The 26,626-nt window shown below is 41.0% G+C and overlaps 1 protein-coding gene across 4 annotated transcripts in view; it reads right to left on the reverse strand.

Moving 5' to 3' along the window:
- LOC133948743 (pleckstrin homology domain-containing family A member 5-like) overlaps nucleotides 1-26,626 on the reverse strand; it is a 197,891-nt gene that overhangs the window by 63,938 nt on the left and 107,327 nt on the right. For all 4 annotated transcript variants that reach the window (XM_062382716.1, XM_062382713.1, XM_062382714.1 and 1 more), the window contains exon 4: nucleotides 4,084-4,167. In XM_062382716.1, coding sequence (XP_062238700.1) covers nucleotides 4,084-4,167 — 84 coding nt within the window. The remainder of the gene's footprint in view (nucleotides 1-4,083; nucleotides 4,168-26,626) is intronic.

Here is a 26,626-nt window from a genome sequence, read left to right on the forward strand (position 1 = left end):
TGAACTTGTCTAATTTGTAGAACAATAAAACTGCTGGCTTGTGAGCGCCGCGGAGCATGTCGGGGCGAAATTATCAAAAGAACTCAAATAAATGCCCTGTCAGATATTAAAACACATTTGGGGGGAATTGATGACAGCGAGAGTAATTTTTAATCTTAAATATTGATGAATGAAGAAAAAATTGGGCTCCAGCAGAAGGGCACTTTTCTCGTCCAGGGCAAAAGGGCCAGTGCTTGAGCACCACTAAGGGTCTGTGCACGTGCCTGCCTATATTAATTTGTTACTTTACAAAATTAAGCTTTTAAATGCATCCATCTGGTCCTCCAACTGAACCTAATGGATCATATTCCATTGTGGGTAAATATAGTGAAAAGTGCAGCATGTTGATGTGGGGTTTGCTATAGCTCGCCATAATTATGTAATGTGCTTTCCTTTGAAGATTGATGCTCACCAGCACCTAACTGTTTCACTCCACTAGTCCCAGCACCAGCACCAGCTTCATTTTAGCACAAGCCCCCAAAGGTGAGGCCAAAAAACAATCCTTTCAGTACCTTTACATCCCGGCCTGTCAAGAACATCGAAGCCACAAATGCCAAGCTTTGCATGTCCGCAGGTCTAATCTAACATTCACCATGCACGGCACTTACTGAGCCTGAAATTGAAAGCAAAGACATTTGATTTCACTCATCATCATGCCAGTTGGCGCAGAACATGGTGAGACTCTCATTAGAGACACAGTCGCAGTCCAACACCTTTGGTCCCGTTACTTTCTCGTCTGCACTCAACAAGTTTAAAAATACAAGCCATGCACACCTAATCTACATAACCTACACACACACACACAGACACAAACACACACACACAAACACACACATGCAGGCACCTCATCACTCCACTCCATACAGGAGAAGTGCGACAGCAGTGATAATTAAGAAGGGAGATGGAGTGAAGTAGTATGTGAAAGATGGGGAGTTAGAGAGAGCGTGTGAGAAAAAGAGAGAGTGCAGCTGCACTGAACTTGATTTTAGCAAAAGTATGTGTGTGTCTGTGTGTATGTGTGTGTGCGCGCATCGTGGAGGGTCGGTATCTCAGCTGCACATTCTGAGACGGGAGCGGATTGAAGTACCATCCTGACAACTCTTTCGGAGTTGGAGCGTGTAATTGCCGCAGTTTGTTTGTCTCTCTCAGAAGCTGCAAACAAACTGACTCTCATTTTTCAGTTTGTTAATCATTAACAACATTAATGTATTTTTATTAATTTAGCATAAAGTGTAGTAAATAGGTGTTAACCCTGCTTTGTGGGGCCACGCTCTACAAACGTTTACACCGAGGGATCCCAACACCTGACAAATTCACAACATCAACACAATGACCCCTGGAAGGTGAAGTTGTTCCTGTTGCTCTACTTCAAGCTAATGGCTGATCTCTCGACCATTTGGAGTAATACCGCCATCTACAGTTAATAGTGCAGTACAGCTTCTTGAGCACATCATTGCAGTTGGCCGCTAATCACAATGATTTGATGTTGGAGCTGTTCCTTGGCCCTTCGAAAAGTTAAAATGTTTACATTGGAGGAAACAAAGGTGAAAGTTCTCATGGGAATGACCATGTGTTGCGTGAGATCTGTGTCCGTTGTGTGGCGAGACTCATGCTCGATGTGCGTGAGTTGGCCCTTCAGAAAAGGAAGTGATTATTAACAAGAAACCACCGCTCGTTCTGGCTGCCGTTGTGCAATTATGAAGGTTTACTGTTGCATGAGTGTGTCTGTGGAGCCAGACGCAATCTAGCCAGCGTGTATAACACAGAGATTGGAGGAGAAATGGAAAGAGAGACAGACACCAAGCTGTTCGGTCTGCGTAACATGGATCGGCAGAGTTAAAAAGTTATGCAATGCGGGTACATTACATTCCACAATCATTCTGCTTCCTATTCAGCCACTGCCTCCAGGAATGTCGGGCTCAGCAGCAGGACTGAGATCAGACTCAGTGGACTTGGACCAGTGTACAGAGTGTGGACTGTGAGATGCAGAGTGGTCGATGTGTGGGTGTCCATGCCACTGAGGGCGGTATGTTATGTAGCGGCACACTGATGCTCTGTTAAAGGCCCTAGCAGCTGCATGGACACATCCCCCCCTCTGAGCTTATTATATACTGACATGGTACAATCAGAGCTACACTCCACCAAACCCAGACAGTGAGAGCCAAAAATGAACAGAACAACATCATTCAGTCATCATGTGTGTGATATGTGATTGTCCACTCCTCAGACAGGTCACTTCTAAATAGATCTAACCTGTCAACATCAGAAAATAACTATCATGTGATAACAGATTTCTTGGTTAAAACTAAATCTATTCCACTATACAGTCTTAAATAAGGCAGAATGAAGTATGGCAAAAAGCAAAACGAGAAAGAAGCTTGTCAGAGGTTCTGGTGAAAGCTGTGGCACCTTGTGGGTTGATCGCTAAATATAACGGACGAGAACTTAAACTGCTTTATTGTCCGACCTCACATCTCCATTAGGTGTAAGAGGGTGTAGGGAGCCAGGCTTCAATAACACCTGTGAAACATTAGAAATCTGTGAGAAAAAAACTCATTGTTTGCGTGATGTGCAGAATTGTGATCATAAAAGAGAGAAACTGCTGCTTTGACTACTTGCAGTTATGGTTCACGCTGAAATTCCCCATATCTCTGACGCTGACGACAAAGTCTGAGTCTGAGTATTATGATCAAAGACCTGAACTTATCAAAAGCAAATTTGTTTCCATCCTCTTTGAGCAGATTTATGGAAAACCCGCCGTAACGATATCAGAGATATGTTGCACTAACAATGAAAGGTGTCAGCACCCCTGTGTGAATGTGACACTGACGCTCAGGCCACACTGGTTGCGTGTGAGGCGTGTGATGGCTGCGGCGCCGATCTGCTGATCACAGTCTGCGGTGGAGCTGCTACTTGAGGTTTGTGGTGTGACTGTATTTCCCGGAATAAAAGCAGATCTGTAAATGTCAGCCCTCTGCAGTATGAAGTCGTGCATCTTCTGGCTCTGAGATAATGATAATAAAAGCTGAGGAATGGGTTCAGTCAACAAAAAGCTAGAGACCTTCCAGTTTGAAACAGGTACAGGAAGTGTTGCAAATATTCATGTCAGTGACATATTCGACAAATGTAGACCTTGAGACTGTGGTGAAAGATAATAAAACTAAAACTTAGTAGTGTGGATGTCTAATATAATAGGCCTCATGTCTGTCGAGGTAACAATGAGACATGAATGTAAAAAAATACAACAAATCACCCCTTATCACTTGCTTTCATTATCCCATGAAATAATAACTAGAATTATTCTCACAGTCGTTTGCCTCCACCAAACAGTGAAGTGTCAGGAAATATGGTCACAATCTCGCCCTCTGTTCCAGAGTCGTAGGGTTTAATAATGACCGGAACATTGTGCCGTCACAGTGATGTTGACCTTTGATCTTTTGGATATAAAATGTCATAAGTTTGTCATTTTATCTCTTTGTCATAATTAGAATGTGAGGTCTTGAGTTATGCGCAAACTTGTGCTTTGCGCCGTCACAGTGACCTTGAAAATCTAATTCTGAGCCAAGTATGTGGAGAAGTTTGGAAACAGAGAAGTTTGTAAACAATGACATCACAACCACTTGCCTATTGGGTCTATTTGGCGTAGCCTCTACTGATCCGTCAAGATCTTATCACATGTCCTTCTTCCGTAAGAAAACAATCAGCATTAGCTACCAGCTCAGCTACAAGTGTATAACGCAACATGGAGAATCAATTAGTGCTGCGGACCCAGTTGTCTTTGAGGAAACACGGTTTCCCTATGAAAGCCTAATAGTATGCGTGCAGCCCCACTCGCTCGCTCTGGTCTAAGCAGGATTGTCTTGTGTATCCAAAGGCATCTTCTGTCCTCATGCAGGACATTCACATGATGTCACAGCTGGACGGTGCAGCTGCAGCAGGCATTGACAAGAATGACTCAACTATAAGAGTTTCCTTTGACCTTTCAAATCAGTGCAGAAATCAGAAGCATACAGTATGGGTGCACCACAGTGCACAGAGACTTACTGTTCATTTACAACAAAGATGCAGTTGTCTTGGGAGGGGACTCCTGACACCGGGTGCTTGCAGGTCACCTTTCGCTCATTGTGACTGCAGGGAAAGATAGAGTCAGAGAGGGGCAGGAGAAAAAGAAGGGAGAGAGAGAACATTGCATGAGTGAAACAACAACTTAAGTCAGTCAAAACAGGAGATGTACACAAAGAAAAAGAGACACAGTTCGAGTCAAAAGGTAATACAGGACATCGCTGTCAGCTAAGAAAGAATCACATCTGCATGTTAAACCTTTACAAAAAACTCAATGGGTTCATCAGCTCTCTGACAGTGAGAGTGAGGAGGGGGGGCTACTGCCCTCAAAAACACACTGCAAACACACTCACTCACACACCTGGAGGAATGGGTGATGCTGAACTTCAGCATGATGTCCAGTTTGGTCTCAACAAAAAACAAGTTGTTGCAGATGAGCACGGAGTTCCTTCCATGAAAGCATGAACAGTATGGAGACCCGTATACGGAGCAGCAGACCGGACCGTGTGAGAGCGACTCCCAGCACAACACTGAGCTCAGTCTCTCTCACTCTCTCTCACTCTCTCTTCTCACCCAGTGGCACTTCCTGTACCCATTTTCCCTGTTCTCCTTCCTGCTTTCATCATCTGTCCAGCCTCTGGTTTCAGCTCTTTCTCTGTGTTGTCCCTGTTTCCGTGCTCCATCTGTTCTACTGACTTGATTTCGTTGTAATTAATTCACAGGCACAATTAACAAATGGACTGCATTTACAGTATGTAGTGCTTCGAGTCTAAAAGACCCACAAAGTGCGCTTTACATAACGAGTCATTTTTTTTCAATTTTTCTATATGAAGTGGTTCACTGTCACATCCCACTCCCACACACTGCCTGCTCAGCCATCAGGGGCAATCCGTCTGCGTCTTGCCCAAAGACACATCAACATGCGGATCGGAGGACCAGGGGATCGAACCATTGACATTATGATTAGTGGATGACCCGCTCTACCTCCTGAGCCTCCTGACTTGATCAACAATAAAGAGAAAAACTCAATCTAAACTGTCTACTTTTCAACCACAGAACATTGGCTTATCAAATATCTTAAATAGTTAAGAGTCATTATTTTTTTAACAATCTAACAATATCAATAAAATTATCTTTAATAGACTAAACCCTCACCTTGCGTTTAAATTATTATTTGATTAAAAAAATATTTGAATCACTCTAAAAACCTTATACATTTATTTAACGTATGGTAAATGTTTTTTTATGTATATAGTGCTTTTCTAGTCTTGATGACCACTCAAAGCGCTTTACAGTACAGTTTTACATTCACACATTCACACACACATTCATACAGTGCATCTATTCGCAGCACTTTGTTATTCCTTGGGGAGCCATTCAGGGTTCAGCATCTTCCCCAAGGACACTTCGGCATTTAGATGTTTCAGACTGGGGTTCGAACTGACGACCTTCAGGTTGGAGGACGACCCATCTACCCCTCAGCCACAGCCGCCTTATGTGTTTAGAAATAAATGAAGTCTAAGCAGTGAGTGCTCTGATTGGCCAGCTGTTGGCCAGCACATACTGAGCTATTAATAAAAACATATCAATAAGAATTAACATGGACTATATACATAAATACATATTATAAATCAGAGAGGCGAGCAGGCTGACTGTTTCCCTCGGCTCTGACACCGGAGTGAGATTCCTCAAATAAACACTTTGAGCTCTCTGGGGGTTCAGCATGTGTGGCAGCAGATGGAGGCTGAGTGTCGACACTGTGTTCACGTCCACATCTGGGTATGCCAGATGAACAGGAGCTGTGGGCTATCAGGAAGGGGGGGGGGGGGGGAGCTCCTCCTCCTGCCTCGAATCTCACCAGCCGTGCAGTACCGTAGCTGGGATTGCTTTGCCACCCCAGTGCCCTGGAGCTGGAGGCTGGGTACAAGATAAATCTCCCAGAGCACTCCATTATATTATTTTGAAAGTCTGTCTTACCACACACCTTTGAGTGAAAATAATAAATAGAGCAACATCAGTTGCATCCCTTGATACACTGACTAGTGTCTCTTTTGAGAAGAAACACGATTGAAATGGACTGAGGAGAGGCATATCTGCTTCTAATAACAAGACAGCACAGCCATGGAGCAGCATGTCATGAAAAATGACAGGCAGTGAATGCACCCTCACGGCAGCTTTCAACAGGCTTCCAGCTCCAACTTAAAGCAGCATTTCAAACCAGGAGTACGATTGCACTCAATTTCAGATACACAGCGAGACAAATCACAGCCTGGCGTCGAGCAATAGGACTTAATGTACGCTGCGCCTCATCCAATTTTAACTTCAGTCACATCTCTGCTGCTTCCCCGCAGGGCCTGACGTATTTCTTACGAGACAGGAAATTCACCCGAGTCACCTTAAGTCATTAGTGACACAGGTATTTTCATCCCATCAGCCAGACACATATTGAACGAATTAGTGGAAACAGACAGCAGTAATAATTGGGCAGTTTAACATCCGGTAAGTCTATGATCATATCAATGTCACTTTAAATATTGACGCAAAATCATATACACTGCTCCTTTAAATAGACTTTTCTTTTTTTAAATAAAATGCAGTTATTATTTTTGTATCCTCATCTACCCATGTGGAAAACTCAAAAAACTGCTAGCGACCATCTGTCATTCAACCAAGGAATAAAAACCTTAAAGGGACAGTTCCGCATTTAGGTGCATCTCATTTCAGTTCCAGCACTAAGAGAAGTACCAAACATGCATATTTATTGCAATACCTTTTTTATCAGCAAAAGTGAAATATAAAGAATCCAATGCAAAACCTGGTTTCTTCAACTTTAACTTAGGAGGAAAAGTCATTAAACTAAAGTAAAAAAAATAAATGGTTTGACATTCATCATGATAATCAGAATAATAATCCCAGAACCCCCCTGAAGGAGCCCTTGGAATTCTCCAGGAGAAGCCTGGGGAATGTGAGAAACACCCGGTTTCCACCACAAATTGAACCCAGATAAGCGGAAGAAAGTAGATGGATGATTACTGGCTGATATAAAAATTTGTAGCGAGATAACATTTTTGGTCATGTGGCCCATACCCCACTTTACGATCCACAGTACCTTGCAACACGAAACACACAGGCTCTGAATGTATTGGATGCTCGTTGTAAACTACAGAATGATACTGCAACATTTGACCAAAAGCGTCATCAAGCCTATTACTAACCAGATCTTTCACCTTAATATCACAATAGTAAAATCACAACAGCACATCTTTCTATGCGTCCATTCCCACATTGAACATAGTACATGAAATGCATGTATATCTTTTTTGTGCATCCCAGGAAACTGGTTACAATGCTGTGAGGTTCACTCCCTGCAGCCTGAGCAAGAAACGGAGGCCCTAGTCAAACAGTGGATGATAGAAATGTGTCTTAAGTCACAGAACTTCAGGTTGTTGTGATGGTGATAAAAGATGAGGATAGAAAATGAAGATAAACAGCAAAGCAGGAGAGAAAACGATGAAGGAGATGAGACATTTACTGTTAACAAGGGAGGCAAAGCCAGAGACACCTCATAATAAAAGTGGTTCACAGCAGTTTCCTGGTGTGGAGTCAACACTTCCTATTTAAATGTAATGACATCAAAGAATAATGGGACGGAGGAGAAGGATGACCAGGAAGTGTACTCACTGACTATACTAATTAACTGTTTAGCAGTAAATAAGTAAAGCAGGGTGAGTGAATTCCCTTCTTTCCTTATCAGCAGTATTTGAGTTGTTATAAAGTCCATTATGATGAGCTAACACATTTGCAATCTGTTTTTAATTTTATACTGGAAACATTGGCTTAGCGTTTGTCTCATTCTTTGGAAATGGCAGCTGGACTTAATTTTTATATGAAATGCGATTCAGAGTTTTGTTTTTATTGGGCAAAAGAATGCTGGGAATTATATTTTATGGACTTAAAAGGTGCATGTAGTAAATCTACCACAGTATGACTTAAAATTAAATGAATCCACAATTTGGAGTGGAGAGATGCATTGGAATGAGCTCAAAGAGTCATTAACACGGCCTAAGAATGTGTCCGAGCAGGTGCATTGTTGGCACATGCCCACTAGAGGCGGTAGAGAGCAAATGCCCTATTGACCAAACAAACCTGGCCTGAAGTCAGAGGTGCGGTTTTCTATTTGCCCGTCTACCAAATGACCCATTATAATATGAATCCACCAAGGGTTGAGCTCTTGGCATTTAAAGGGAATGTGAGATGGCACTCTGATTGGTTGACTGCATGTTAAACCAAAAACACAAACATGATTATTTTCTAGAAAGTGCAACCCTTTCAACCGTGTGCCTGCTGCATTGACCTTCCTCCCACATTAAAATGAGGAAATGGAATTTGAAAAAAAAAATGTACTTGCTCCATGTTGTTAAGACCAAGCGCTGAGATGGTTCAAATATAGCCCAGTAAGCAAACTATCTCACAAAGCATTTTCTCCATAACATATTTGGCAAAAAACTGTTGGGTCCTAACATTTTCTAGGGCATAAGGTTGATTTGGCAGGATCCATTTGCACCTCTACTTTTCACACCATCCGTAAACTATGCAGTATGAGAGGCTTTTAACCTGGCACTTTCATCCAGAGCAAATTATACCAACACACATTGTTCAATGGGAACAGAGGGGAAGTTAATCTGTAGGGAAAAATGCACTTAGGTAATTCTGGCCTCTAACTGGCACGTGAAAGTCTTATACATCATTCAATGATTTAATGAGTGTTTGATTTGTAACATTATGGGGTATAACCTTTATGTATTTTTTCACATTTCCTGTGGTAATTACATTATTGCACATTTGCCTTTTTATGGCCCTCCTTGCTTCCACCATCACACTATGTGTTGCATCGCTGAGTCAAAGTTGTGCGAATAGATTCGGCAGCACAGTTTGAATACCTTTTTTGGAAATTGAAGGGTTGATGATGATATGCTCATCTAATCATTTATGGATGTTCTAGTTACATTTCAAGGTGCTGTTTGTAATATGGCATGCAGCTCTGTGCTATGTGACCAATATAAAGTTTCCAACTGCCTGTTTCTGTTAAGTACACAGACACACCAGAGGGCAATGTTAATGTTATATCATCGTTGTCTCTGTTTACCGAACCACATACATTTTTTATTAGGTGGCCAAAAGGGGAAACTTTCATATCTTTTTTTTTACTATTTTAGTTAGATTTGTTTTCGCCCCAGTCCATTTGTTAACAGGATTGCAAAAAACTGAGTGGATTCTCTCAAAACTTGGTAGAAATGGGGGGGAATTGGGGCGAATCAGGATGAGGGAGCAGATTCTGGGATTTTTTTCCTCTTTCTTTGACAATGTGAGATGACAAGATGAGATTTTAAAAATTTCCCAGAGAAGGATGAGGAATCTTGAGGATTGGAATCCGGCTTATATTGGGGAATGATATTTATGATTGTGTGTAATTTAGCGCAGCTTTATTGAATTTAACTGACAGCTGGATCTTCCCTCTATTGAGTGCCATTCTTTTGTTTACTGTTTCAGGCTGTTTTGGGGGATTCATTATTATAATTTAAGCTCTTTTTTGGGCGCTTTGCTGAGTTTTATAATGTGTACACTGAGATGAAGACATGTTGAGGTGTCAGGTTGTTTGATCTATGTATTTTGAGGCACAGCAGGTTTTATATTGTCTACTGCAGGAGGAAGCGGCCTTTGAGTCTTTCTATGCCCAGCCCATATCTCTTACATCTCCACACTGTACGATGCAGCCAAGATTTCTTGGTGCGGGACACAGACACACACGCACACAGACACACATACACAGACGCACAAATAGCTCAACTAATTCCATCCATGTCAAATGTCAGGTAATGTTTAATGCCATTAGTCAGTGTGGACAAACGGGCTTTGCTTTAAATGCCATGTGAAAAAAATGTGTGTGTGTGTGTGTGTGTGTGTGTGTGTGTGTGTGTGTTCTTATCCCTGCAGAGTGGCAGCTATTCACCCTGACTCCCTCTGGCCAGGCCACTAACCTTTCAGAAAGGCCACCAGCATTGACAGCCCTCCCCACCCTGGCCTTTCTTCCTCCCTCAGTTTCTTTCTCTCCTTCCACCCCGCCCTTCTCAGCCTGGTTCATGGTTTTTCTCCTCTACTTCTCTCTTTTTCTCGCTGACCCCTGCTCGACCTATTCCCTCTCACTTTCAGCTTTTTTCCTCAATTAGGTCTTCCTCTGCATGCCAGGCCCTCAGCTGCTTCTCTGACCTTTTAACTCCTTGCTAATCTCCAGCTCCTCCTCCTCCTCCTCTCTCTGCAGAGACCTTCCTCTGTCTTGGCCTGCACAGGTTACTTACAGACAAACACTAAATGCTAAAACTACTGTTAAATTATGAAATGAATAACAACGATAAGACAAGTTGGTCTTGGAGAGAGCAAAATAAATGTGTACCCTCCAGAGAAAGGTTTGGAAACGAAGACAAAGTATCTGAATTTTGGAAAATGAAAGGCTCATAATAACTCCAACACTACCTATTTGGAAAGGTAACTAATACCAAGAACGACACCAAATATACTAATATACAACAACTAATTCAAATTGAACAAACAGACAACATATTAACAACCATCAAGTAACCTAAGAAGCTTAGCAGCAGAAATCCTTCAAAATAAAAGTCTGTACTTTGTACCATATACACAGCTCTTTCCAAGTGTACAATCTACTACATTTGTGTTACTGCATAATATGTGAGCTAAATCTGTGTGCCTGGCAAACAAGATAATCTGTTCAACCTGAATTAGTTCAACGCTTTTAATTCTGGCTCCTTTTGTCATGACACATGCGGAACAAGAAAACTGACTTCTGAGAAATGATTAACAAATGCAACTGCTTACAGCAGCTGTGCCACTCTCCCTCTCGCAAAGTTGATATTTTTCTCTCCTGAACTAAAAATATATACCTTTTTTTGCCCCATTTTTACCATCTGATTGTTCGTGACAACTTAGACTTAATGAGCTGACTGAGCTGTGATCCAGCGTATGACTGAGGCCGACAGACATGAATAAATCCTTCTATTTAAGTGATGAAACAGACGGGATATCTGCACCATTTAATCTGAAGATTTGCAACAATTACATATTTTTCATCAAACAGGGAGAGCAATTCAGATGATTGCCGATGCTTAAAATGGATAATGACCAACTACAAAGGACACACACACACACACACACACACACACACACACACACACACACACACACACACACAGACGGTCTTTAGAGGTAGAGAAAGCACATTAGAGGCTTACGAGTGCAAGCCTGGGCCAACAAGTCATAGGTGACAGAGACAAAGTAACTCAGGCTGACAAATGATGTCTGAGGTTGACACAGTACATGTGAGGAAGCACATGATAGCTGAGGCTGACAAAGTATTGCTGAGTCTGGGAAAGAAGGAGCTGTTGTGACAAATGACAGCTGAGTCTGACCATCAACAGATGAGTTTGGAAAATCATAGTGACAAAGCCGGACCTAATGAATTGCTGCTGAAGCTCATGGATGTTGAAAATTCACTCATTATTCCCTCGACCACTATGCTGATGGAGGAGTGCGTGAAGTGTTTGAGTCCACAAAACACTTAAGGAGTTTCAGGGGTAAACAGTGTTGCAGCCAAATCCAATCCAATTGAAGTAAATGGTGACCAATTCGGCAAATGTTAAGAAAACCAGGAAAGGCCTCCATAATGCCAGATATTATGGAGATATTACCAATTAGGTTTTTTAATATATATATATATATATATATATATACATACATCAGCCAATACACTTCTAAATGCCTAATATCGGTATTGGCGTTGGCCCTTAAAATTATCTTATCAACTGATAAACTGTTATAATCCAGTTGATTTAAAAAACTTCTTGTTATTTAAGAATTAAAATGACTAAAATCAAGAATAAAAGCCAAATGCTGACTCCATAATCTTTCTCACAATATAAAAGGTATTTAGAACAACCAGTAAAAAAGCACTTCAAACTGCCAGTAAATAGATACAAAAAAGTATTAACCTATTCATACATATATATGTGAAACTCATTACTGAATATTCCACAACCAAACCTTCAACAAATACTAACTAAATGGAGCATGTTATTCAATACATATGTCGTAATTTTTCAGAGACATTACCTCGTGCATGAATGCTAAGTGCAAAATTAAGACATATATAAAAAACATTAAGCCTACAAACATGAATATATATATATATGTATATATATCACGTACACTATTGCCTAAACCAACCAATATATTGCTTAAAACCCCCACTGCAACGAACAACGAGTTTGATGTGACAAAGGTTAAGTTTTCCTTTTTTTTTTGTTTTTAATCAGACCTTGACACTGCCTGATTTTGTCACGTTTCTGTTTCTCTAAACAAGCAGTAAAAACAGAGGAGCCCCTTACCCAAGTACACAAGTTGATTGTAGTGCTTAAATAACCTTGAGTTATGTAATGATGAACAGCAGCCATGAAGACTGGTGCCACACAAAGCACATCACTTACATTGCTATCACACTCTTCCTACACTGGCTCCCATGTTGCTATTGGTAACTGCGACAGATGGCTGATGGATTGCAATTGTGATGAAGGTCCCTGGAGGTGCGTGCTATCAGCCAGGCGACGATCCCACCAAAGGCACAATCCAAAGAGAGAATAAATCTGCAAGGGAAGAGAAGTCCTGTCTCCCCTTCTGTCCCATCCTCCCCCTGTATGTCTGCACTCATCCTCATCACTATCATCATCACCATGTCCTCTCAGTGGAGGCCAGTGATGTCATTGCCGTCCTCACTTTTACCCATACAGACAAAAGCCAGTAATTCTACAGTTTCACATCATTGCACTTGAGGTGTTTGGCTGATGAGTAACTCACGGGGAAGGCAGCGTTCGACCAAGATTCAGGACATGATATTAATTGGCCATTACAGTAGGATGTGTTGGGTTGAATATGCACTGAGCACTTAGCTGCAGGACGACATGATGCTTTATAACAAGTACTTCAACCAGGGGTAAGTTTATGTTAATCTCCTTAATGCTCATAATTCTGATACATAAAAAGTGGTACATCCCAATGATGAAAAGTCACTGCTATTATCAAAAAGATGTGGGAGATCGAGTTGCATGATATGAGGTATGTTACAACTGCAGTATTACATACTGACATGATTCAAATTATGGGTTGTGAAATCTACACTGTATTTTACACAAAAGCATCACTGCAGCCAATTTAGTCCGGTGCAAATGGGATTTAAAATGGTCAAACTATCTCTTAATCACGCGAAACATAATGAGAGTCTTATTGAAAAGTCTTAAAGCTGAGCCAGCCTCAGGTCTTTATCTGTTTTGTTTTAACTTGAGATTCATTTTTATTTTTTTCATTATTTCGTATTGCTCCCAGATTCAAGCTATTATGACTCGGTGATAGTATTGATAATATGACCAATAGGAACCAGAGGTGTGGACTCGAGTCACATGACTTGGACTCGAGTCAGACTCGAGTCATGAATTTGAAGACTTTAGACTCGACTTGACAAAATGTAAAGAGACTTGCAACTCGACTTGGACTTCAACATCAATGACTCGTGACTTCACTTGGACTTGAGCCGTTTGACTTGATAAGACTTGCTCCTTTCCCCAAAACACAAAGATTAAAAAGTATGTTATTAAGGAGCGCTCTGTATCTGTCATCGTGTTTGTGTGCGTCTGTGTGTGTGTGCAGCGCCGCCGCTCCAACACGCCCACTACGCGCTGTGCGTCGGGCACCAAGTCCTGAGGGGGCACCAAAAAAAAGCAACTGAAAAATTATCATAGTTATAATAATTATGTAGCCGAGCGTTTGGTTGTATCATAAGTCCGGCTTCAGCCGACAAAGGACACGAGAGCAGGTCATGCGCTCGGGACAGCACACCTGTTTATTCTCCGTTCATTTTACAACTTCACTCATCACAGCACCCACTTCCTTTAAAACCCCCTTTCAAAATAAGAGTCACTACCAACAACCCACTTAAAACCGGAAATACAAATCAACCCTCAACAATAACGTCATTAAATAAATTAGCTTACAATTATAATGCCGATATTATTTCAGTATAGAAATATTAGGTACCTTTTAGCCATGTATATCACAAAAAAGGCAGAACAAGAGATATATTAAATTGCTCAAAAAAAGTTAAAGAAGATTGACTATTCTTGTTTGTACTTATTGATGATTATTTAATGTAATCATAGAGGAGTTATGCTTAGGCCACCAAAATTGCTCGCAGCGGCACTGGGTGGAATCATACTACGTCCCCATCGTGCAGAAATGACTGACAGACTTTTGGCCAATTTGGTCTTTTGCAAATGCAATTCAGCATAGGGCCCTGACATATAAAAATCACAACCCTGTTCATTGTTATGTTCAAGTATTTGTTATGTTTCTCACATGTACACACACACACAGACAATATGAGGTAAGATAAATGAGATGAGATAAACACAGGACAGGACAGAAATGTTCATGTTCATGTATTTGTTATGTTTCTCACATGTACACACACACAGACAATATGAGGTGAGATAAATGAGATGAGATAAACACAGGACAGGACAGAAACTGCTGTGGAACTAGTTAAAATGCAAAATACAATGTTAGCACTTTTGTACAAATAATTACAGTTGCACTTGTTTTTTCAAATGTGTTCATTCTGTAGGAGTGGTTTAAAATGAAGAATATTCTTGCAAAATATGGGTTAAATGTTAAAAATGACTGGTTAATAGTGCAATAGGGAAGTGCAATGTTGGCACAATTTTTTTCTGTAATTTCAATTGCACTTGTTTTAATAAATAAATAAATACAGATTTTAAAAGCATACATGATCTGTGTAAATATATTATTACTCAGTGATCAAAAGGACTCGAAAAGACTCGAAACTCAAACTGCAGGACTTGGACTTGACTTGAGACTTGTCAGTCTTGACTTTGGACTTGACTCAGGACTTGCCTGTCTTGACTTGGGACTTGACTCGGGACTTGAGGGCAAAGACTTGAGACTTACCTGGGACTTGCAAAAAAATTACTTGGTCCCACCTCTGATAGGAACTAGTGCACAACTATGAAAATATCTCCCCGGTTGAGTGAAAAGTCAGTTTCAACACAAGAGAAATGCGGTCTTACCATTTACAACTCCAGTAATCAGAGATCATTGGTTCAGGTTTGCCTGTTTTCTTGTCTTCTGTCTCATTTAGTTTGTGACGATTCAACTCAGGATTCCCACTTAATTTGACAGTGATATATTAACACATAAAAATGCTGCGAAGAGGAGCTTTATCTTTACCTAGGGAACAGCATATGGGCAGACATTAGAAAAAAAGTCGAGAGGAGGCAGTCATAGGATTTGAAAGTCTAACATCATAATATACTTTATGGAACACATTTTACACGTGTACAATCACACATATAGCGCACCACTGTCCGGATCAGGCAGGATTGCAAAATGCATTACGATGCGTTGCTAAATTGAGCCACGGTAACAACACGGTAACAGCTTTCCACTCAATTTGCAGCAGCAGTAGCACATTAACCTGTCGTAGTGATGGAGTTGCTTTGCCTCACGTCCTGGTCTTTCTGTGCGTAATTGGCAAAGCTTTGTTCAACTTCAACAGGATCCTTCAACTCAAATGTCCCCATCCTTCACCCCAGTCTTCACAACCATTTGGACTATGACGATGCAGTACAAACAGTGGATCTATCAGCTGAGTGGTGGCTATCTGGTGGGGCTGTCTTAAGCTTGTTGCTGCAAATGTGAACGGGTGGGTGGGTTCCTTTATCTTTATGTGAGAAGGTAGGTAGGTAGATGAAAAAATGATTTCTATTCTATCAATTAGATTATAACAGTAAATGTATTTTGAATCTGGATGGTGGCTATCGGGCAGGTGTGAGACTTTCCCAGTGGAGATGAACCCCTGCTCATTGAAATTACAATGTAGGAAAATCTGGATCTGCTAGCACTGAAGCTCATTCTGCAAGTATGAGGGCATTAGCTGGAGGATGATATATAAGTGTTATAATGAAGACTGACACTTAAATTCAATCAAACACCTTATTCCTGTCAGGCTTGCTTGCTTCCAACAGATTTCCTTCAGCCTCATCCTCACCCAGGCTCCTGGAATCTCAAGCCAGGCACACTGCTCGAATGCCAATCCAAAACCAGCCTGCCTTGATCCTGTGTGATAGCAAAGGCAAGTTGGAAGATCAAGTCCATAATTAGGGGAGGTTCAATTGCCAGACTGCAGTAGTCTCCATTCCCTCAGGATAAACCCATATTTCTTGATGTCACAAGGTTTGGAGGGATGGCCACAATGCAATAATTTGCTCTGCTGCCCGAAACCACTTTAGCACAGATCAGCACCAGCATCCAGCTATCAACCAGGTCAGGAAGTCTGATACTCTTCCAAAAAACTCCCTTCCAGGACCTATTCTAACAAACGATCACAAAATGTTATTGGCACAGACAAAACTGAATCCATCGCCCTATGTCCCACGTTCTCAGCCACCCAGTCTAAAAAATCCACGTTAGATGCTTTAGTGGATTGGAAAGGACACGAACCAGGAGACAGGTGGTGGTTTCCCCACCAGGACCTCTTGGAAGCCTTTGTAGTCATGGAATCTCACTGCAGCATCCAGATAAGCCTGGTGGTCATCTAGTGATGTCCATGGGGAGGTGATTATTAACACAATCGTGACTTTTTGCTGTCCTGGCTCCTAAACGGTGGAACGAGCTCCCCATTGACATCAGGACAGCAGCAAGTCGACACATCGTCCGCCGCAGACTAAAGAAAGAGCTCTCCTAACTACACCTGATGTCTAATTTTAGTTGCAAATATATATGCCACTTAAATGTAGCACTTGTGGTTTGGCTTTCTTAAAGCAAATTGTACTTACTTGACTCTTGCTGTTCTGGGTTTGTGCACTTATTGTATGTCACTTTGGATATAAGCATCAGCTTTAAAGTCTGTCGTAACCTCTCCATTAGCTTTTGTCTTGCACTGATCAGACGTTGCACTCAGGATTTCATTGCATTATCTTGTACAATGACCAGATTCTTGTTTCAATCACAGCGCTAGGGAATGTTCCATCCGGCTCTTATCGCCTTGAGTGAATTAATCTCCATTTTCATCACAAATGGTAACCTGTATCTCTTTTTTTATGATCATCACTCACTTGCCAGACCTCCCGCCTGCTTCTGCTACAGCCAATAATTGAGCCAACCTCTGCAAGCAATGCCTCCCTCCTCATTCCATGTTCACGCCAACCATACTTCCTTGCTGCCCTTCTTCGCCCTTGTTCCCACCAGACCCACTTCCCCTGCTGTCCACCTCAGTTCCAACTCAATAAATCTTTTTTTCCTTATCTCTCCACACTCCAGCCTTCTTTTGAGTCCCTTCTGAAACCATAGCATCTTCAAAATAAAAAAAAAACAGTGCTTTCCTGCACCTATTTAGATAATGTGTTGATTTGTACCTTTCTAAACCAAATAGGCGGAAAACAGACTCAATCAAATTGTGTTTTTCAAAAGTGAAAATAGATTGGCAATATTATTATTTTCTTCAACTAATACATATTAAAAAAATAGAAGGAAATGGACACATTTCAATTTTCTACAACTTAAAAACAGAAAACAGATAATTAACTACAACGATTGTGATGGATTGATGTTTCAGAAATTCACAAAGTGAGACTTAAAATTCATCAATTTTTACAAATAATTTGGGGAAACAACCCATGCTTGATCACAAAACACTTTGCTCTGTGTTAGTTTTGCAATGATGCATATTCTGGACAAGCAGCCGGTGACAGTTCATCCAGCAGCAGTATTGACATTAGCTGCTGGTAGGAAATTGCACCTCTGAATCACCCATCTGAAACAGCCCACAAACAGCTCAGAGCTACGGTGGAGCAGCTCATTTGATTTTGCTCATATTTTTGAAAGACAGCCTTGGCAACAGCACGTGTGAATCTTGCATCGCAATTTCCACTGCCAACAAATAACCTCTCAGCATATGCAGCACTATCAGGCATATTTCATAGTGTCTACATACCAGAAATATATGTACACTCCAACATCATCAAAAAGGCAATAAAGTCCGGAGATTGTTGACTCACCAGAGGAACTATAGCAGGAGTTAAGGAGGCAGGCAGAGCAGTATCACCAGGAATAGGACGACTGCCTCTTCCATGGGTTTTGCTCTGCTCGGAGGCAGCGGCGCTGTTTGTATGAGCGTCGCTGAACAGCCCTCCCTCTTTCGCTTTCTCTCTCCTGCTCTGCCTGCACCACCATTGTTCCAGCTTTCACAGTCAGATGTTTCAACGTGGACTGGTAGCCTAGAGGAAGCTCTACAAGGCTGCCCGATGCAGACAGCTGAGCCAAGCAGGCATGTGTGCGCGGGTGTCAGAGGGAAGATGGCTTCTGAATTCAGCTCCACTGCCTTCATGGGAATGACACAGGGGATTGTCATCTCTTCTTCTCTTCAGCAAACAGAATGCAAGGCATACACAAACGCACATGTACTTCTCTTGCCTTCAACCATGCTCTAACTTATAAATACCTAACAGCAAAGGCTCATTCAAATTATGTTTTTCTTTGACATAAAGTCAACAATTGCTGGGGGGTATTATCTACTACCATCTAGGGCTGGGAAATTATCTCCCAATTCCTATCTATCACAGAAATGGGTGACAATGTAATGTGTGTTGCAATTTGTACCCATTGCACATTTGATACTACGGCATCATTTAGCAATTTTGTCTAAAATAAGAAAAGGTTGAATTATACATTTCTAGACGCTGTAGCCTATATCATGACTCATATTTGCAAACGAATGCACCGCAGCATCACTGAACCTTTGACTCTCGCTCTATCTCTCAGCCCATGCTAATGAAACATCTGTCATTAGTAATACCTCTGAAGAGGTCAGTGTTCTAAATGTTCTAAATTAAAAATTTAATATAAAGGTAAGGTGCTGTTATCATGAAATGAATCATTGTAGAACCATTGATGCTTTTATTCTTAGGCATTAGCAATAAACCTGCAGCGTTCAGGCACCGTTTGAACAAATCATCCACTCTCTAAATTACTTGCTGATGCAGGCTACAAGACGAGCTCTCAAGTCAACTTTTAGCTGCTAGTTATTAAACTACCACAGCGTAAAACAAATACTAATTATAACAACACTAACAGCATCTGCAAACAGAAACAGTGCAAATATCAACTCGCTTGCCAGAACACGTTGTGCCCCATGGTCAGAAACAGGATTTGTGTTACTACATCTCTTGGAGTTTAGGCAAACTAAACTCCAAGAGACCAAGCGGTCTCGATTAAGCCTCTCCCATCCTCCATGTGCAACATCACAGAATAGGTTTGCCTACAAAGAGGATTACGGGAGATTAAAATTGCAGCTCAGGTGTGAAGATGTAGTTTTGTGATGCTCGCTGTCGAGCTTCTGTTCATGTTTGAAATATGCAGAGCAGCTGTGAAGATCTGTGTCATTTTCTTCTCTCATACAGCTTTACTAACTTTTTATCAGGAGAGAGAGACTCCTGTCTGGGTGATGAATCTGCTCGGGGTGTCCTGCCTCAGTGCCTTCATGTGTTTTTGCAACTGAAAATTGTTTTCAGCTGTGAAACGAGTTTTGACTTCTCGTCGGCCGCGTGATCCAGACGGCTATTGCCGGCTTTTCCTTTAGTGTTTTTTTTTTTGTCACTTGGCTATTTCCAGAGCAAGATGTCGCACATGTGACGCCTTTAAAATTCAAAGAATGCATCACTCATCAAACATGTATAATGTTTGCTGAGAGCTGGAACCGTACAAACATGCAGGAGAGGTAACCCACTGCCTCTCCAGAGTAGAGTATTGGAGGCTGAACATTAGCATTCTTTTGATTTGATTTGATTTTATTTGGACATGGACATGATAATGTCATTGGACGAACCAGATGCATTGTTTACAGTGTATTAGTGTATTGTTTACAGTGTATTAGCATAAATGCTAGTTTACAACACCTGTCCAACACCTGTTTTAACGGAGTTTTGTTAGAATGTTGTTTAAAACAGTTTCAACTGCATTTCCAGTCTGCTCCGCTTTGACTATGATTAATGCAATCCCATAAGAGTGGTTATGTCATCTCTTTCTGCAAACTTCCTATACGCTGTTTTAATTAGGGCCCCTTTTAGTTAGATAACCAAAAGAACAAGACAGTGAATTTAACAAAATTCAACTAAATAAGGGTACAAAAAATACCTCCCAGGGGATTAAGTGGTCCTTAGTGGCTGCTACTTTACTTTAAGAGCCTTTGGGGGGAAAAGATGCATCACTAAATATATTTTTCAGTCACACTCAGAGATAGACGACGATCAATAGAAGTCAGAAACAGCTGAAAGATTGGTTCTGAAGAAGGTGGAGCATTAGGTTTATCTTATTAAGTGTCAGCTTGGTTCATGGATTTGGTCTTTCGTCAAACCATTTTATCAATTTGACGTGGAGATGTTGGAGAGTAGAAAGACAAACTTGATTTTATCATAATCAAATGTGGTTTCATTTAGTGAAAGTAGTTTGCTGCAGAGACTTATATGCTGTTCACACACATGGACCCAAAAGCCTGTGACAGTGATCTGCTGCTATTGTCGACGATATAATAAACTTCATTGCCTTCATCCCAAATGCAGACCCTAAATGCTGTAAGGTATTTAGGTAAGATAGAAGGGAAAAAAACGATCAGTGAACATGTTCCTTTTGTGTAGACGGCTATAGAAGCTATAGGTCAGAACAGAGTCCAGCCAAAGTAGAGCATGTCAACTACTTGCTCAATGTAACACATCTACAGAGAGGTGGACTAATGTCATAAGGCCTAAAGCACCAGACCATAAACATATCAAAACTTTCCAAAAATCACAATTTGAAATTAAGTGTCAGTGTTACAAGATTGTTGCTGAGTTGAAGAAGTTAGGATTTACACAAGCTGTTTTTTATTATTTTTAAAATTAAAGGGAGCTACTATTTTGTGATTTGAACAAAATAATGCGACTCTATAAATGCCTTTTTTGTAGTGTGCACCACTATCCCAATTAGTTTTATGCATAGCTTGGTCTCTCTTGAGTGTGTCCAGTAAGACCACATTTTAACACTGATGTCTTCAGACTAAGGGGAATGACTCTTCCTAAGAAATTATTATTTTCACGCAAACTCCAACTTCTCGTTTGGTCCTTTTGTTACTTTTGCGGTTTTTTAGAGATTTGCTGTGGAGTATAGAGATTTGGCTTAAATCGAAGAAGTGACGTTAGAGTTTAAAGCAATGCTTTGACGAATCAATCCAATCTCACGGTCCAGGTAGTCTTTTCTTTTTCCAGATATTTTCCCAAATCACACAGACTCTATGCTCAATGACTTGATGCCCAACAAACTGGAGATCTTGCCAATATGCATTCCTTGTAGCTGCCAGGATCCCACCCACGGCATCCAGGACCTAGACCATAAACTTCGTCCCCTACCTCTGAAACAGCATCCAGACAGAAGAATCTAATCTTCTAACCAGATCACACAATCGAATTAGGTGCTGTGAACATACTGGTACTCCAAATCCCCCAAACCAACATTAAAAACGAGACTATAATAGCTAATGAGCCTGCTTGCTAATCGCTCCATATAAGTGAATAGCTACTATGACCCAATCAGCTGCTCATGCTGACCCTGAGGCATTTGAGTTAACCCTGACCGTGGAAAAAGCAGCCTCAGCTATTTCTGGAGCATTCAACATAATTGCATTTCATATTCATCTTAAAAATGAGCTCCTCTCTTATTTATAAGATTGAGAATAAAGATACATTTATTCTAATATATTTTAAGAATTTCTTGTGGTTTTGAATGCAAGATTCGGCCATACAGAAGAAGTACGTTTGGATGTAATAAGAACTGACACTTAGGAATGCTCTCTGCAAACTAAGATAAAAGATTCTGCCCTTTAGAAATGTGAAACATCCTTATGAGAATGTGAAAGAGATAATAAAATTACAGTGCTAGTTCATCATTTAATATGACAAAATGTAAAACCTTTTAAAGGTTGCATACTCTCCTTGCTGTGCTGAGCTAAATTTGCTGTTTAGCAATATAACTTTTTTTTTATCTTCAAGCTTGTTTTTCCTCCCATCTCACTCCTCCTCTATTTCTTGCCGCAGGATCTTTGATGTTGGGATCTTTTCTCCTCACCTTATCCTTTACATCTCAAATGAAGAATACATTGAGAGTCTGGAATAGTATCTCAGGTGCCATGGGATATGGAAAAGAAAGTGTGTGTTTCTGCAAGATTTTGGCTTTTCTCAGTTCCAAGCAACCCTGGATAGAGAAATGCATCACTGAAGAAGAGACAAAACAGCGGTTAAACACACAATGTGTGTGTGTTGGAAGGCTAGTACAGACGACATTGTTCAGTGACCAAAATAGTCAGATATTCTAGTAGTCTGAAGTACCGTTGCGTTTTTCTGCTTCCATTTCGTCAAGACTGGTAAAAGGCGAGTGGCTGAGAAGCTGTTTCATCGATAAAAGTTGCACTCGGGGGTTCAGAGGTTGGTGTAATGTAATGAGTTTGGCCTTTCAAAGGGCACCTTGCACTTAGGCGACGGTGCGACACTGAATTGAGCACATATGGTGCATTAAGGAAAGAGGCCTGAGCCTGAGCAGTGGGAGGAAGTGGCAGGTAGAGGGGACATTGAGAGTGAAAACACATCACCCGTGATATTGGCGTTCAAATGCAGCTACATGAAGAGCAGAGAGGATATGTGTGTTTTGGGGGCAAACGTGCCACAAGAAAACTAAACTCAAATACACAACAACACAAACACACGTGAAGCAGTCTTGAGTAGTAGTAGAGCACTTTACGCTCCAATTTGTCCAGGGGAGAGCTTGTCTTTAAAAGCCAGCATCTGGTGCTGTAAGATGGAGACTGTTGACCTGAATTGGCTCCTCTTGAAACCTCCCAACTTGTGAACAGCTAGTTTAACAGAAATTTGAAATTAGGAGGGAACAATTGCATGTCGCGTCAAATTAATCATTGATTGAAATTTAGTGAAAAATTCAGAGGAAATGGGAAAAGGCTTTAAAAATGTATTTTCTTCTAAGGAAAATCAGACACAGAGAACACAGCGTCTCACAAATTTCAAACTCATCTGGAGCTGCAAGAAATAATTATTTTTCATTGCTTATTATCTTTCTTTCATTAATAGTTCATGAAATACAGAATAATGTAAATCATAGTTTCCACAGGTCAGGAAAAATGATTTGAAATGAATAGTTGCCATTATTGGATTATAAACATTGAATTATTTTGGGAATCTACAAACAAATCATCATTATCAAATAAACAACATTATCATAATAGAAAATTAGAAACCAAATACTGTAATTCATCTCAAACCAAAAAAGATTAAAGCAGATTTTTTTTTTTAAAGTACCGGGACGAAATCACGATATTGGAATGCACAATGTTTATTTTTGGCCTCTAGGGGTCTCCAAATCAAAATGATGAATGAATATTTAGTTTGGGGAAATGCGAAAGCAGCGCGGGATAATGGGAGCTGTTGTCAGCAGTCAGCCTCCCCTGGTTAGAATTCCTTCAGCGTGAAATGGTTCCGGAGGTACTTAGCTGGAGCTTTAATATCCTCTACCCTCTAGTTAACAAACTGACCCACAGATTAAATCAAGTATATACTAATAAAGCAGCTTCATGTTAAAAATCTGTGTTTCCAACAATACAATACATCTCTATATTTTTGCCAGTAAGAATTAAGACCTTACAGACCACAATACACAAAGCAAAGATTTGGGTTGACTTTGCAAGACTACAAATGTGCCTCCATGTCTTTTTTCTAGTATTTTTGTGTTTAGGTTGCTTTATGTTCCTAAATGAAATCTAAATTTGACCCATCAAAGTGTGTTTGCAGGTATTGGAGGGAACAAAAATGATGTATGAAACCATTTGCGTCTCCATGGAAATTTCATTTGGGTCACCATTATTTGAGGGTGAGCCAAAAAAAGTTTGAAAATTAAAAACATCCGGAGGTTCATAGCTAGACAGGGTTTCATCAGGAGTCCACATCCACTCCTTGAAAGCACCAGGTTTTGATAAGGAATGTAGAAGTAAGAAGAACGTATGGAATTAAAAATACGTTGCCTCTGATGCGTTGATTTTGTCCACAGCAAGTACAACAATGTCATAGAGGGCAATGAAAGAAAAACGGTGTGTGTTCAGACTAAACATGAGTTTTTAGGTGGCTATGTGATTAAATACAACATCAATACATAGAGGTGAGTGGATGTAAAGATTTCAACTCGCTCTAGGTGGCGCTACACTGTGGAAAAGACGCACGGACACAAATTCTAATGTGTGCTAAGCTTGAAGAGACAATGAACGTACCGAAACAAAAAATAGAGAGCGATCTTCGGGAAAGAACGTTTTGCAGCCAGAGTGTAAACACATGCTCCCAGTAGGTGCATATGTTTCCAGCAAGCTTATACGTGTACAGCTAGTAAACTGGGACAAATGACACAGCAAAAAGTCCAGCAGTGAGGTTGGTGCAAGTAAAGCGAGGAGGTACACCTTTAATCCTCAAGCCCCTCAAAGGTCAAACACATTACCTACCGGGAGTAGCTCAGTATATCAGTGCTGCCACCGTCCTCTCAGGTCTCCGCTCGGAGGCCTCCCGGACACACACCTACTCGTGTGTGGGTGTTGGTGGCAGCGAGCCACTTGGCTCTGCTCTTCACACACATTAAGTGTATTTCAGGGCTGTCATGCTTGATTCACCTGACATAGACAACAGGTAAATTGTCCTCTGTGCTCACCGGAGTGTGAGAGAGAGAGTATGGGAGAGAGAGCGTGGCAGCTGAAGTCACCTGTGTGCAAAATGGTTAAAACAGAATTTTTAACAAGGACACTCCAATGCATGCATCCATCTCACTTCCTACACTGGGTTTTACAAGGTCTGCACTGTGATTACAGAGGTGCTGAATTCACTTTAGTTCAGTGATGGACATTTTAATGGATGTCTCATCAGCTGTTTATTGAAGGTGCAGGATGTTATGTGTAGTAACTACCCTTGTATAGAACAGGCGGCTCCGAATCCTGTGAAGAGCTGGAGAGGGTCCCACATGATGTAACGTTACAACGTGGTTATTAAGGTACCGAAAGGAATCAATTCTAAAATACAAGGACCTCCATACAGAAAAGCCCTTTTCCACACTATCACATGAATCTTAGTCCACAATGGAAAACCCACTTCTCGCACATGACCTTTCATGTACACTAGGCATATGCAGCAAAATGTTTTCCCCAAAGATTGTAGCTGACCTTTTAGGTCGGCCTTAACACACTCATGTATGTTAAAATGTGACAAAAATGGAATTGTGATGGTATGATTAACAGCTGAGACTCAAGATTGGCCAGGTGAGGGTATCTGCAGGACCTTGACACCATGGCTTCATTCCCGGATCACTACTGGGCAGAATCTAGCTCCAAATGAGGTTACAAGCACAAGATGGTAGAACCATATCCGGGATATTTTAGATTTATTTTGTCACAGGAAGTGAAGTCATTGATCATCATTAATTGTTCATTGGTTGAAACATCGATTCATCCATCCATTATCTAGACTGCTTATCCTCTGAGGGTGGTAAGGGGGGAGCTCGAGCCAATCCAAGCTGACACTGCACTAGAGGTGGATTACACCCTGGACATACAGAGACAAGCCACCATTTATATTCACATTAAAAGCTATGGATGATTTAGAGTGTCCGGTCAACATAACCACAATCTGTTGGTCTTTGGACTGTGGGAGGAAGTGTGGTATTGGGGGGAAATCCACACAGATATGGGGACAACATGTTTCCTGGTGCTGCTGCCCATCACTGGCACGGACTCAGATATTAGAAGGTTGATTGATTTGTCTACTGACGGAAAATGAATGAGAACGAATTTGCCAAGAGATTAATTTACAATGCAATTTCCTTAATGCTAAACTTTCATTGGTTTTCTCAGCCGAGATGATCAGCTGAGATGTATGGCTGCAGCAAATGAGAGCAAAGGGCAAAGGCTGTTATCTAGTGAAAGAAGAAGAGGGATGTTAACATTGGTTTTGTATCTGCGAGAGAAATAAATCAGCACAGTGCATTTCTGTGAAGGGAAATGAGAGGTCAGGACTAATGTGCAGCACACGTGGTCCAGCTCTGTGAGTGTTTATGTGTCGGTAGCACATGGTGGTCTTTCACATCCAGCTCGAGCAGACATACATAATGAACTCTCTTATGAAGGTACACTAATGGTAACAACAATATTACCGATATATGCTTAACTGACTACTCAGAGTATTACGTACAGAGAGTCAGCAGATCACCCTACTCTCAAAAATCTCAACTTTTTTAAGCATAAAGTAATTTTTGTCACATTCTG

The sequence above is a fragment of the Platichthys flesus genome, chromosome 23 (assembly GCF_949316205.1).
Source record: "Platichthys flesus chromosome 23, fPlaFle2.1, whole genome shotgun sequence".
NCBI lineage: Eukaryota > Metazoa > Chordata > Actinopteri > Pleuronectiformes > Pleuronectidae > Platichthys > Platichthys flesus.